At 48.1% G+C, this 13,431-nt stretch overlaps 2 protein-coding genes across 5 annotated transcripts in view; one reads left to right on the top strand and one right to left on the bottom strand.

The window, feature by feature from the left end:
* Nucleotides 1–13,431, top strand: part of LOC134565370 (zinc finger protein OZF-like) — a 270,401-nt gene that overhangs the window by 40,050 nt on the left and 216,920 nt on the right. The gene's annotated exons all lie outside the window — the stretch shown is intronic.
* The window catches only part of LOC134565362 (uncharacterized), a 52,299-nt gene that overhangs the window by 35,090 nt on the left and 3,778 nt on the right, over nt 1–13,431 (bottom strand). Inside the window, exons 3-4 of one of the 4 annotated variants that reach the window (XM_063424888.1) lie at nt 13,036–13,176; nt 8,636–12,758 (exon numbers count right to left, since the gene is read on the bottom strand). The exons of 2 other annotated variants lie outside the window; for them this stretch is intronic. In XM_063424888.1, coding sequence (XP_063280958.1) covers nt 11,076–12,758 — 1,683 coding nt within the window. In that variant the 5' untranslated portion in view covers nt 13,036–13,176 and the 3' untranslated portion in view covers nt 8,636–11,075. Of the gene's footprint in view, nt 1–8,634; nt 13,177–13,431 lie in introns of those variants that run through there. One more of the 4 variants, XM_063424887.1, reaches the window with a different exon arrangement.

Raw genomic sequence — 13,431 nt, 5'->3', positions numbered from 1 at the left:
GGAAGCCCTGTGAGTGCCCCGAGAGCGGGAAGAGCTCCGTGCGCTGCTCCAGCTCCATCCCCCGTGGGAGGATCGGCGTTGGATGATCCCCAGTGACCCCCGTTGGGCAGAGCCCTGGTGATCCGTGGTTCTGGTGATCCCTGTTGGGAAGACACCTGGCTGGGATGCTCCACATCCTCCTGTCTCCCTGTAGGCACCTGGATGAACGCAGGGGCAGGAACATCCATGGGAACACAGACCAACATTGGAAATTCCTTGGGGAGAGTGGATTTGTTGATTTTCAACCCCAGAAGATCTTTTGCGTTCAATCCTATTTTCTGGTGGCATCAAGGAATACTGGATGGTCTTGGAGGGCTTTTCCAACCTCAGGGATTCCAGGATTTTGATTTCCTACTTCCCAAGGGTGTGATCCACTGCCAAATGGGGATGCACTGGGGGAAAGAACAATATTTTGAAGACAGTGGGGTGCAAACCCCTCCAATAAAGGTTCTTCTGTCCCACCTAAGCACGTGGATCGTCAGCCAGCTTGGACACAGAAATGCTTTTCTTTTTGCCTTGACTTACTTTTCATTTCTCTTCATGACTTTTAAATATCCACCAGTGGGCTAAAAATAAAGACCTTGAGCTAATGCATGGGTGGCGACATGGGCAGACATACACACAGTGGGACACGGACACGAAGAATGACATGGGGACACATGGACATGGAGGGGACGTGTCCATGTATTCTGGGGATACATGGGGACACTGGCCCAGATGGAGACGTGAGGGACAATGACAGGGATGGAAACTTGGTGGGGAGACAGCCCTGGGTGAGGACACGGTGGGGCATGGCCAGTGAAATCTGGGGACATGGCCATGGCCGGTGCCATGGGGGGAACTTGCAGGGGCTGTGGGGGATGCTGGGTTTGAGGGAGTTGAGGGTTCCTGGCAGGGACTTGGGCCTTGCTGAGGGCTTTGGGGACCCCAGGCCCAGCGGCTGCGCTGGGAGACCCTGGCAGAGGTTGTGGGGCAGCTGCTCAAGGACCCCCTGACCTGGACTCTCCTCTGGGCATTGGGGTTCTGGAAGGGAATGAACGTCCTTTGTGGTGGTGCGTTATTTTTAGTTTATTATGATTTCATATTTGTTGTAATAACTCAGTTTTGTGTACCCCATTTTCCTTCTTTATGTGCCCTTAATTCAGTTCTATGTACCCCTACACCCCCCTCATTAGTATTCCTTTGTCTCCTTCAGTTGCTTTAAGTTATGCGTGCACCTGTTATGTTATGTGACTTTCAGTTGTCTATTATCTTTCCCGCCTTGTGTAAACCCATCCCACACATCCTGGATTGGTTTCTGTTAGTTTTACCCGCGGATGCAACACCCTAGATACAGACCCTAATTGGTTGCTTTAAATTTACCGCTCCCTTTACCCCTCCCCTAAGCTTGCTGTATAAAACCCACTGCCCGAGCCCTGCTCGGGGCTTCTTGGGGTTTCGCTTTTCAGTTGCTCATCTTCTTAATAAACCTCTTCAGTTCACCCCAAGACCTGTCTCGCCTCCACTCCATCTCTGCTTCCGAAATAGGCACTGCCGAGAACATCAGAGTCCCTAGGTGGGGAGGTGAGAGCTCCCCAGGGGGAAGGTGTCGCACCCCTGGCCGCTGTGTGCCCTGGGACAGAGGAGAGTCACACACCGCGACATCCTGGCGCTCAACGAGGGGCCTCCCTGCCTCTTCTGAGGAACCAAACGGGCAAATTCGAGGGCGCCCGCCTCGCCGAGGAAGAGGAAGGGAGCAAAGAACGTCGGCGGCATGGGACTCTTTGACTCTGGGGAGGAACCGAAAGGCAGGAGCGGTTCCAGGACTCCTTCGTGCCTGCCCCCAGTGGGGGTGTGTACCCGAGGATGAAGGAGAAAGCTCGCCGAGAAGGCCCTCGCGAGGTACAGTGCCTTGGAGGGAAGGCGCAGAGGCGCGCCGTGGCTGGGGTGTAAGTGTAAGTGTAAGTGTAAGTGACTCGCAGAGATCCAGTCACGGGGGCGGCGAGCCGAGAACAGAAAGGGAGTCCTCCCTTGTGTCATCGAGACCTGGGACCCGATCAGCTGCGGGAGGCGTGGTGAGCCGGGAAGCGCTAGATCCAGCGCCAGGGCGGTCCGCCTGGGGGGACTAGCGCCAGCTGAGCCTACGACGAGCCGAGGTGCTGCGAGGACCAAGCGCCTGGAACGGGTAAGGCTCCGGGGTGGCGCCCCAGCAGCACGCAGGTTTTAGGTCCCTACTAGTTGGGAACTGGCCAGGCCGGTGGGGAATCCTTCTCCCAAAGGAAAAAAGGGGTGGATTGTCGGTAGCTTACTGTCCAGGCCTTACGGGTGTCTGCGGCAGATAAAGCGGCAGCTTGAGTGAGTGTTTTGAATCCTCACTGCCCCTGCTCAGCCCCAATGGGGGAACTGCAGTAAGTTATCTGAGAGAAAGCCTTTGGGGAGGGAAGTAGGCTCACCAACCCATTCCTTTCACTCTCACCCCCTGTAACCGGGAGTAAGTCGCGGGGCGCATCTTTGGGGGGAGGAGGGAGAGTGGAAGGAAAAAAGATAATGGAGCAGAGAGTGTTGAGTGGACAGCGAGGCGTTTATGTTAGGTTAAAATTTATTTTAAGAAATTATGGGAGAGAATTTAAGAAAAAATATTTAAAAAAAATAATAATTTTAATTTTGGGGGTTTTCCCAGGGACCCCAATCAATGATTTCTTTAAAATTGAGTTTTGGAAATTTTGGGAAAATTTGATTTTAGAAGATGAGTTAAAAGCTGTTTGTGTTATAATTAAGGAGGCCCTTTACCACCACGTGCTGCGTCGAAATTCGGTTGCGTCGGGCCCCTCTCCCATAGACTCTCCTGTGGCTTCTGTGAAGCCCCCCGTAACCCCAATCCCTCCGACTTTCCTTAACCCTTGTCTGTCCCCTGAGCCTGCCGCCATTAATTTGGGTCAGGCAGGCTCTCCCTTCCAAGATGGCGATGCGCACGCCGCCTGGAACCCACGTTCCCGCGCCTCTCCTTCTTTTCCGGTCCCTGAATCTGTCCCCGGTTCCACGCCTTCCTTCAATCGCCCTCCCTTCCGTTGTCACCCTGATACCCCTCTTTCGAGGGGTCTTCCGGGGGCGGGAGAGGAGGGGTCAGCCCCTTTGAAGGGACGCCGAACCGCGAATCCCACTCCTTCTTCCGGCCCTACAGGCCCCTCCTCTAAGGAGGGACTCCACTCCTCCGATGGAGGAGGAAGAGCCGGAAACCCGGACTCGGATGTTGTCATTTTGTCTCCCCCGAAGATGGCAGCGCCCAGGTCACCCCCTTTACCGGAACCCCAAATCACTTGTGACAGTTGCCCAATCCCTAATTCCCTTTCTGCCTCTTTTAGCTTTCCACACATTAACTCGAATGCTTTTGCTTCTTTTATTGAAAAGCATTTTCCTCGTTTAGTTTGCGTTCAGTCACTGATGTTCAGTTTTTGGAATGACATCCCGCAAAGTTTTGATCCTTCGCGACCTCTGAGCAAGCCTGTCCAGTCTGTAAGATTTTTTCATCCCAACGAAAAGAAATTCTTTATTACTTTGCCAAAATAAGCTGTGCATTTCTTCAGTATTGTTTTAAGTTTAATGATTCATTTGTGGCAACTGCACAAGTTCCCATCCATTCTCCTTGTCATACCTTTCCCAATGTTCCTTTTGATTTCCTATTATCCTTATATTCTAGTTTACTATATTAGTTATTACATTTTATTATATTTATTTACTTATATGTATACTACATATGTTTAATATTATTATTATAACAATCTTATTAAGATCTTTTAATTTAATGAGATTAAAATATAAGTTAATGTATCTATTTACTAAACCTTGTCCATTGCCTTCTTGCAAGGGCCCAGCAGAAGGTCAATGTTCATAGTTTAGTGATAGAAAGCTAATTTAAATATTATATTATTTAAAGTCATTTCATTTTCTATATAATAGACTTTATTTTCAGTTTAATATCTTGATTATAGTATTATTGCAGAGGTAATATGTTGAATTATTTTAAGTCTCTACTTTAGATTTTGTATTTTGTATTTTAGATTGTATTTGTGTTTTATATTTGTATTTTAGAATAAGTAACCCAAGTAGAAATACAAGTTGAGTTAAACCTTAAACCCACCTAATTTTAATTTCATTTTTCCTACCTTGTATCCAATCCAGGATGTTCCTTGTATTTTTGATTATTTTTAAATTATTTGTCAAGCTGTGTTATAGAAAGAAAGTCATGTTGCCGCATTTGCACCTGCTCAGAACTTCTAGGAGTTCGCGATCAGCTAACAGTGAAGACTGCAAAGACTGTAACAACCCTGTTGCTCTCCAGCCGCCCAGGAGAGAATCAAAGAAAGTGATTGCAAAGCAAGCAGCAAGACTAGTACTTCTATCGTGTTATTGTGTTGATAAAAATGATTTATTGTCATTTTGATAAAAAAGTTTTACTTTGTAAAGGCATAGCATCCAAGAACCCATAATTACCAAATGAAAATTTGGCATTTAAATTGGCCTGGAGTTTGAAGTTGAAAAGCTCTTTAGAGTGCAAAGTATTTTATAAGGACAAATACTGTTCCTGGATGCTATGAATGTTAATTCCCTTGAATTTCCTTTTCTTAGTAAATATGATTTTGGACACCACACACTCTTCTTTTTGAAAAAAGAAAGGGGGAGATGTGGTGGTGCGTTATTTTTAGTTTATTATGATTTCATATTTGTTGTAATAACTCAGTTTTGTGTACCCCATTTTCCTTCTTTATGTGCCCTTAATTCAGTTCTATGTACCCCTACACCCCCCTCATTAGTATTCCTTTGTCTCCTTCAGTTGCTTTAAGTTATGCGTGCACCTGTTATGTTATGTGACTTTCAGTTATCTGTCTATTATCTTTCCCGCCTTGTGTAAACCCATCCCACACATCCTGGATTGGTTTCTGTTAGTTTTACCCGCGGATGCAACACCCTAGATACAGACCCTAATTGGTTGCTTTAAATTTACCGCTCCCTTTACCCCTCCCCTAAGCTTGCTGTATAAAACCCACTGCCCGAGCCCTGCTTGGGGCTTCTTGGGGTTTCGCTTTTCAGTTGCTCATCTTCTTAATAAACCTCTTCAGTTCACCCCAAGACCTGTCTCGCCTCCACTCCATCTCTGCTTCCCAAATAGGCACTGCCGAGAACATCAGAGTCCCTAGGTGGGGAGGTGAGAGCTCCCCAGGGGGAAGGTGTCGCACCCCTGGCCGCTGTGTGCCCTGGGACAGAAGAGAGTCACACACCGCGACAGTCCTTGTCCCCAGGAGGGAAATCCCAGCAGCCCCAGGGTGCTGGGGTAGCTGAGAGGCCACAGCAGGGAGGGGAAAGCCAGACAGAGCTGTCCTTCTCCAAAACTGCACCCCCAAAATCCTAAACTCAGGGATTCTTCCCAGAAAATAGCTGCCAGGAGGTGCCGGCTTTAAATAAATGGGGATGAGACCCCCTAGATTCCATTGGAAGGGGTCCCACTCTTCCTTTTTAATCCCCAGGATGGAGCCGCGGAAGTTTAGGCTGGAGCAGGATTGGACTCTTGGCCCAGCCTGGGCACGCCCCATGAGCCCCCTTCTCAAATTTCCTTGGCAGCTTAGAGGGGTCTCAGTGCCTTTTGGGGTTTGCTGAGTGCCGTGTCTGGGTTCAGGTGCCTCCCAAGGAGTCCCCATTATGGGGTGACACGGCAGGGACACAAAAGGATCCCCATTCTAATCCATCCTGGGGCCTGTTCTGCCCCTCCCCATCAATCACAGTCCCTTCCTGACCCATCCCTTCAGCCACAGTTCAGAGTTCCTGATCCATCCCTTCCCCCACAGCTCCGCAGTTCCTGATCCATCCCTTCCATCCCTTCCCCCACAGCTCCGCAGTTCCTGATCCATCCCTTCCATCCCTTCCCCCACAGCTCCGCAGTTCCTGATCCATCCCTTCCATCCCTTCCCCTCTCGGACAAAGCCGCCATCCCCGCCTGCTCCCCGAGCCCGCCCCACAGCGCCCCCTGCAGCCGCGGGGGGATCATCGCCCCTGCCCCGCCCACCGGGAGCCACCAGCGCCCCTGCCGGCCGTGCCCGGAACTGCACCAAAGGGGAAAGGGCCGCGCTCAGGGAAGTGTTCCTGGCTTCTGCTTCTGGTTGTTATTGATGCTGGGGTTAGTGTTGTTTGTTTGCCTGGTTATACACACCAGTAAAGAACTGCTATTCCTAGTCCCATACTTCTGCCTGAGAACCCCTTAATTTTCAAAATTATAATAATTCTGAGGGAGGTGGTTTGAATTTTCCATTCCAAGGGAGGCCCTGCCCTCCCTAGCACATACCTGTCTTTCAGGTAAACATAATGCCATTCTCTGAATTAGTTATCATATCTCAGGGTTATTGTTCCCCTGAGATTCTTCTTGGGGTTGCTGGCCCCAAGGTAATAAGGGTCGTCCCAAGGTTGCTGTTCCCTGGGACTTTCCCCTGGGTTGCTGTTCCCAGAGGTAATAAGGTTTTCAGTCTTCTCTTTGCCCTGAGTGTTACACACTGAAGCCAGAGGTAGAGACGACAAACTGAGTCCGCCGGTATCCATTTCCAAGGTTGTTTATTCTTCATTATCTCAGTCTTTTTGCAGCTCTGCCAGGCACTTCCCTGGCAGGGTACCTTATCTTAGTTCTTTCTCAGCTCTGCAAGGCATCTCCGCAGAGCAGGGCACGCGGCAGACTGGGCGGATCAGAGAGCCCCGCACCTTATGTACGGCACCCTTGACCCAACCACTGTCTGAGACGTATTTTTTATTTACAAAATTGTACCAATACCTATTACCTATACTAACATGTCAGTTCTACTCTAAGCCAATCTCTAAAACCCAACTCAGCACAAGATGGGGGACGAGAGCAAGAACAAGGAGGACAAGGGCCACTCCCCAATTCCTCCATCTTGTCTCTTCAGCCCCATATGCTAAGAATCCTAATTTCTATATTTATATTCTATAATAAACCATCCACTACTTATTTTAAATTCTTAGGATTTGTGATTCTTCCTGCATGTGAGTGTTCACTCCCATGGGCAGGAATCAGAGTCAGTGTCCTCCTGGGATCTGTGTGGGTCTAACTGACCCCCCTGTAAAGATCCCAGACCCCCCTGTCCGGTCTCCAAACCTTCAGGGTGGCCAGAGGGATGTTCTAGACTCCAACAATCATATAAAAGTTAGTTAGTATATTTGTAATATAAAAACATTTTAGCATTGTGCAGTCTCTGTTTTAATTTTCGCTAAGGTCTATGATATGAAATTGATTTATTACACTACCATTTCTGTAAGCTACACAGTGCACACATCAACTGATAGATTATGTTATACCAAAAAGCATCTGAAAGGAATTATAAATTGTACCGTATCAAAATCCTTGTGATCAATAACAATGTGCAAAAGCTGATACGTGAATGTGAAAGCCAATATGGTATTGTCATTAATATCGTCATTAATATTGTCTTTTATAACCCCAGACTGCTGCCTCTCCTGCAAGGCACCGAGAGGGCTCATTCGCCCCCTGCTCCCATGTCTCTGTGTGTCCCCAAGTGTCCCTAGAGTGTCCCCAGTGATGTCAGCCCAATAATTTTCATCAGCATTTGGGACAGTTTCAAAGAAAATTCCCCAAATTTGTCTCAAAGACTGCGTGGAGAGGGGGGAGGGGACAAGTGACACCAGCGATGTTCCCAATGATGTCACCACCACAATGATGTCACAGCAGTGACATCACTTTCCTCCCAGAAGCCTTGAGATGTCCTTGATAGCTTTTTGGCATCACGTGGCCACTGCACGGCCACCAGGGCCACCGGGATTGTCACGGGGGATCACGAGGAGGGTGTGGATGTCCGCAAGTGCCCCCAGCAGGTGACGTGGGGTCAGGCAGGTGCTGGCCTCCCACAGCCGCTCAGTCTCGGCCACCGCGGCCACCAAGGCCTTGGGGACACTGGGGGATGCCTCCCTTGTCTCCACCAGGGTGGCCTCGATGTCCCCGAGCTGGCGCAGCAGCTCCCAGGGGAACACGGTGGCTCTGTCACACAGGGACACCAAGTGCCCCAGCAGCCTCAGGGCCATTTGCCCCTGCTCACTCCAGGTGCCCGTGTTCCTGCAGTTGTCGCGGAGCTTGGTGGCCTCCCCGGCCAGCCGGTCCCAGCTCTCTGTGAGTGCAGCCACTGACTCCTGCCAGGCACTGACCGTGGCTGTCACAGGGGCACGGGCCCAGGGGGCCCCTGGGTTGGCCTCGAGGGCGGCCAGGGTGTGGTGCAGGGAGGTGGCCTCGCGCTGGCCCAGGGAGGTGACACCGTGGTGGTTCAGGGTGCAGCAGAGATGCCAGGTGAATTTCCTCAGCTCTGCACACAGGGAGTTTGGGGACATGGTTGGCAGTCTGTCCCAGTCCGGCCCGGTCACGATGTCCAGCAGCTCACCCAGTGTGGGCACCACGACCACCAGTGCCTCCACCAGCTGGAGAGGGCACAGGGGAGGTGGCAGGGACCTCGTGACACTTGTGGCCTCCTGGGCTGGCCCCTGTGCCTTCCTGGTGTCCCCTTTGTCCTCTCCCTGGAAGACTCAGCTATTTCCGGAGATCAGCCAGAGTCAAGACAGCACTCAATATGAGTTAAAAATCTTGCTCGTTTATTCAGCTATTTGGCTTACATTTATACTGTGCTAAGCAGATAATGCACCTAACTCTGAACATCATTGGTTAAACCACAGTGTTCACACATCCTTGCAGTATTCATAATCGGCTTAGAAGCTCTGTCCATGTGGCTGGATGCTGTGAGCCTTCCCCAACTTATGGTCAGCACATCCTGTCTAGCATCCTGTTACAGCTATTGCTCCAAACTTTACTTCATTCTTATCCCATCTAAAGAACAGTTCAAGGACATTTCAGCTTCTACTCATCCTTTAGGCTGAAAGCAGGATTGTGCACATGTCCCTGCTTTTCCAGCCATGCATCCACAATTCCCCCGCTTTCTTTTTGCACAATCCATGCCTGTTCTGTTACGTTTGCAAACACTCTGCGCACACAACAACAAACAACCAAACAAACACATTCCCAAAATAACCACTAATAACACAACAATTCCTGTTTTCACTGATCCCCTTCTCTACCTACCAATGCCCAACCAATCACATAATGACTCCAATCCTACATCTTGCGGAATCTTGTTAACACGTTGCTGTAAGCTCTGTATTTTCTTGTGGATGGACTCAAAATGATCCTCAAAGTCCATGCAACACTTTCCTTCAAAGTCTTCACAACCATGAGCATAAGCTAATAAAAAAACCCAATTGCTGCACAATTCTGTAATATCACATGCTGCATACTAAATAAATATTTAGCTAATAAGGATAAAACATTAATAGTAGCATTAGCCTGTCTAACAACCCAGCAAGCTAACTTCTCTAAATTGTTCTAGGCACTGCCAGCAGTAGCTCTAGGGAGAAACAATTCTGACAAAACAACTTGCCATTTACTCCATAACTTTACCTCATCATTACAGTTTTCTCCAAGGGATACAGTGGCCGTGCGTTTAGTTCAGCTGTATTGTATTTTAACCTTCGGGTGACTGGCATTAGGATGGCGGTGCGGCATTGCCATGTTTATTTGTCCAATTGTACATGGCCCACAACAGGTGCTGGGGGTATCCCGGCCCAGGCGCGATTACCACATATTAAAAATAGGCCAGCTGGTAATTGCCTAGGGTAGATCATTGACGCTGGGGTTGTTTTATTCTGAGTCAGCTCTAGCACCATAAAGATTCATTGTTCCATCCATTTGACTCTGTAACAAAAGTAGGCCTTATACGATTGTCATCCTTTATCCCCAGTGGCCACCCATATGCTGATGCATTGAAATAAAAACATGAAGGAGCAATAAGTGTCCCAAGAATTTCAATCTCTTGAGGATCGCCTGGATAAAAGGGTAGTGTAGGGATCCATGAATTGATTCCATACATACATTTTCCAGTAATCGAGGTAAAGCTAATCGCCAATCTATTTTCATAATAGTTTACCTCACTGCTACAAAAATCTCCTATGGGGGTCTCAGTCAACAAATTTATGTTGGAGTCATTTATCGGAACACATACTAATGGTGACATTGGGACGGCCAAACTGGCACAAAAAGAGGCAGTATTCAGGCTTCATGCCAGTGTGACCCCAACATTTTGTCTGGGGTCAAATAAGGCTTTACCAGGGTCTGCTGTGACAGCATCAACTTTGTGTAGTGTGGCAAGGATGGTGATTGCGATGACCATTACAGCGCCGCTGCCATTATTGGCATGTCCTTTCCCAAATATCTTCAGGAACCCCATGTTGAATAGGGATTCTCACTCCCTTACTACACTGCTGTTACAAAGTATGTGTATTCCTAAGGGTCACTACATGTTTCAAAGTCTGCTGGATGAGCCAAACGATCCAGGCTCTCCGTCTGGCTCCTTTGTTTTCAAACAAACCTTCTAAACTGTGATCATCTCACTGTACTTCTCCTAAACACTCTCTTAATGCTGCCCAAGGACTTCCAAGGCAAAAATTACCATTACAGCTAATACAAAAGGCAATCAAATGGAGGCGACTCCTATGGATCAAAATAATTGACTGGTAACTTCCACACTTAATTTTTGCCCACCAATCACAACTACCACATTCATAACAAGATTGTCACAAACAATGTAAATACACCACATTAGGTCTGACATTCAGCTTGTCAATGCTATCGCTTGTTGTCTTAGGCCTCCCTTCTTCTCCGTTTTTCTTTTGCCATTGACAAAGCACAGCAAACACAGTGGTGGGTCGTGTCACCACAAACAAATGACGTGAAGCCCATCGAGTGGAAATGAGATGACCAAGGTGGTTAATACAGTCTTTCTGCTCTTGAGTAGGCTTTGTACGTTGATCTGAATCAGTATCTCTGAACAGTGCCAAGAATGGGTACAATTCATTGTTTATAATGCCAATTAGAATTCGAACTTTGCACATCTGTGAGCGTGGAAATTTGAGTTTTAATGGTGACTTTTTGCAGAGTGATTATCGTATCAGTTATGAGCCAGCTCAAATATTTTCAAGGGCTCTTCTGTTGAATCTTCTCGAGTGCAATTTGCAACCCAGCTTTCCTTCACTCTCTTTCCCTGTTGCTTCAATGCAGCTGCCAGTATTTGTGTCTGGCCTCGTACAGCACCTTTGACTACTTCGGCGATGAGTGCAGCATTTTGACTCAAGTCCTGTTTGGCCATTTTTTCCACCATTTTGTCTACTGAGGCACCATTCAGAAGCATTGAGAGAATCATCTTTGTTTTAGAATTGGCATTATCAAAGGCCAAAATTTTGAACATGTTACTGCGCATCTCAGTAGTTAAGTCAGGATGACGTTCTAATGCCTCATGCAGCTGATTTACAAAATTGGAAAAATTCTCAGTTTGGCCTTGCTTAACATTTGTAAATGATGGTTCCCATTGGTCATGAGGAATGGACAGCATTGCTTGTTCGGCTGTGGCGGCAGCAGCGTGATGCATCTGTATGGGGAATGTGAGCTGTACATTGGTAGCTGCATAAGCTCCTCTTCCAGTCAGCTGTTCCACTTGGACTGCATACAAGGGATCCCCCACTTGTTGTGGCTTCTGTGCCTCTCTTTGAGCTTGTCGTTCCCATACTCTCTCCCGTAACAAGTACTGTGATGGTGTCAATAGCAATCTTGCAATGTTCATGCAATCATTTGGGCACACGATATTCAAGGTGAACAAATAATGGATAATGTTTTTTGCCACTTCTGAATGCAGTCCATATTGGGTAACAGTGGTCTTTGTTTGTTGTAAAAGCTTCCAGTCATATGGCTTCCATTCTGCAGCTGGTCCAGTTTGTGTTAGCTGCAGTGCTATGGGGAAAGCAACAGCAGAGGCTGCTTGCCATTCCCCTTCCAGGATCGCATCACGGATGACACCCGACCATCTATTTCCTGCTTGTTTAGACTTTACCACAATTCCTTCTGACGAGGAGATAAGCACAGGTTCTTGCAGTGGTCCAATGGGCGGAGCTGTTGGTCTGCTAGAGTGATTAGGATTCATCGGAGGTGGTTTTTCAACATGCATATGCTTTGTCATTTCTTGTTCTGCTTCCCATTGTTTCTGTGGGAGACCCTTGTCTCTCCCAGCTGAATCGATTGCTTGGCTTGTTGCACTCTTGTGTTGTGCAAGCTCTTCTAATTTCTGCAGCACTTCTTTCATTGATTGCTCAGTTTCACTTGCTTGGTTTGATTCCAAACCAGGTGGATTCTTTGCAACCTCCTTAGGAGGAAAAGGTGAAGGGGGTGACGCATGCCCAATGACGGATGGTGATCCTTGTGAGCAGGGGGGGCAAGGTGTTGTTTGTCCGCTAGCTGGGAGTGGAGGATAAGCTGGTGGCTGGCGAGCTGCTTCGCTCTGCTCTGATACATCATGACTTGGCACAGGTTTGGGAGCTGTGTCTCGCTGAGGAAAAACACCTGGTGGCTTGGCAGGTGTGTCTTTCTTGGCAGCTGTGTCCCTTTTGGCAGCTGTTTCCCCTTTCGCCATGTCAACAGCAGAGCTTTTTGGCTGCTGTTGCACTCCTCTTATCAGCCGCATATGATCAGTGCCAAAAAATCTTCCGATCCGAAAAGTCGTTGTTTCAGGGACCTGGGGGGGAGCGGCTGGAGGGCGTAGCACCTCTGTAGCTGCCAGAGTGACCTTACATTCTGCTTTCATCTGCAGTAATGTGTTGATTATACTATGCCATAAGATCCCCAGCTTTTTAGCTGATTTACTTTGTTTAATCGTCTTTTCCCATAGGGCATCGCCCACCTCCCTCCATTCTTCAGGGCTAAAAATCACTGATACTCCTTTCATATATCCATGTTCTTTAGCCCATTTCAAAAGCTCTTTGAGCTGTCTCTCCTCAGTGTTCATCCCTTGCTTGGCAAGGATACATTTCAACAGACCTAGGGCCGCCTCCCACTCCATTCTTCAGGGTTAGCAGTCTTACCTCTATGCGGGTCTGACTGGAGCTCGTAGTCAGAATTCCTGCGATCTCCCTCCTTGAGACACCTTCCCGCTCTGATCCCCGCTCTCCGTCTGCCTCTTAATTATCCGCAGATTTGAGAGTTCCCATTTCCTCTTCTTAGTTCTTCGGGCACCAGAATGTTGGCCGGGGCATCAGCCAGAGTCAAGACAACACTCAATATGAGTTAAAAATCTTGCTCATTTTTTCAGCTATTTGGCTTACATTTATACTGTGCTAAGCATATCATGCACCTAACTCTGAACATCATTGGTTAAACCACAGTGTTCATGCGTCCTTGCAGTATTCATAATTGGTTCAGAAGCTCTGTCCACGAGGCTAAATGCTGCAAATCTTCCCTAACTTATGGTAAATGCATCC

This window comes from Prinia subflava, unplaced genomic scaffold (assembly GCF_021018805.1).
Source record: "Prinia subflava isolate CZ2003 ecotype Zambia unplaced genomic scaffold, Cam_Psub_1.2 scaffold_47_NEW, whole genome shotgun sequence".
NCBI lineage: Eukaryota > Metazoa > Chordata > Aves > Passeriformes > Cisticolidae > Prinia > Prinia subflava.
This window is presented reverse-complemented; position numbering and strand designations above follow the sequence as displayed.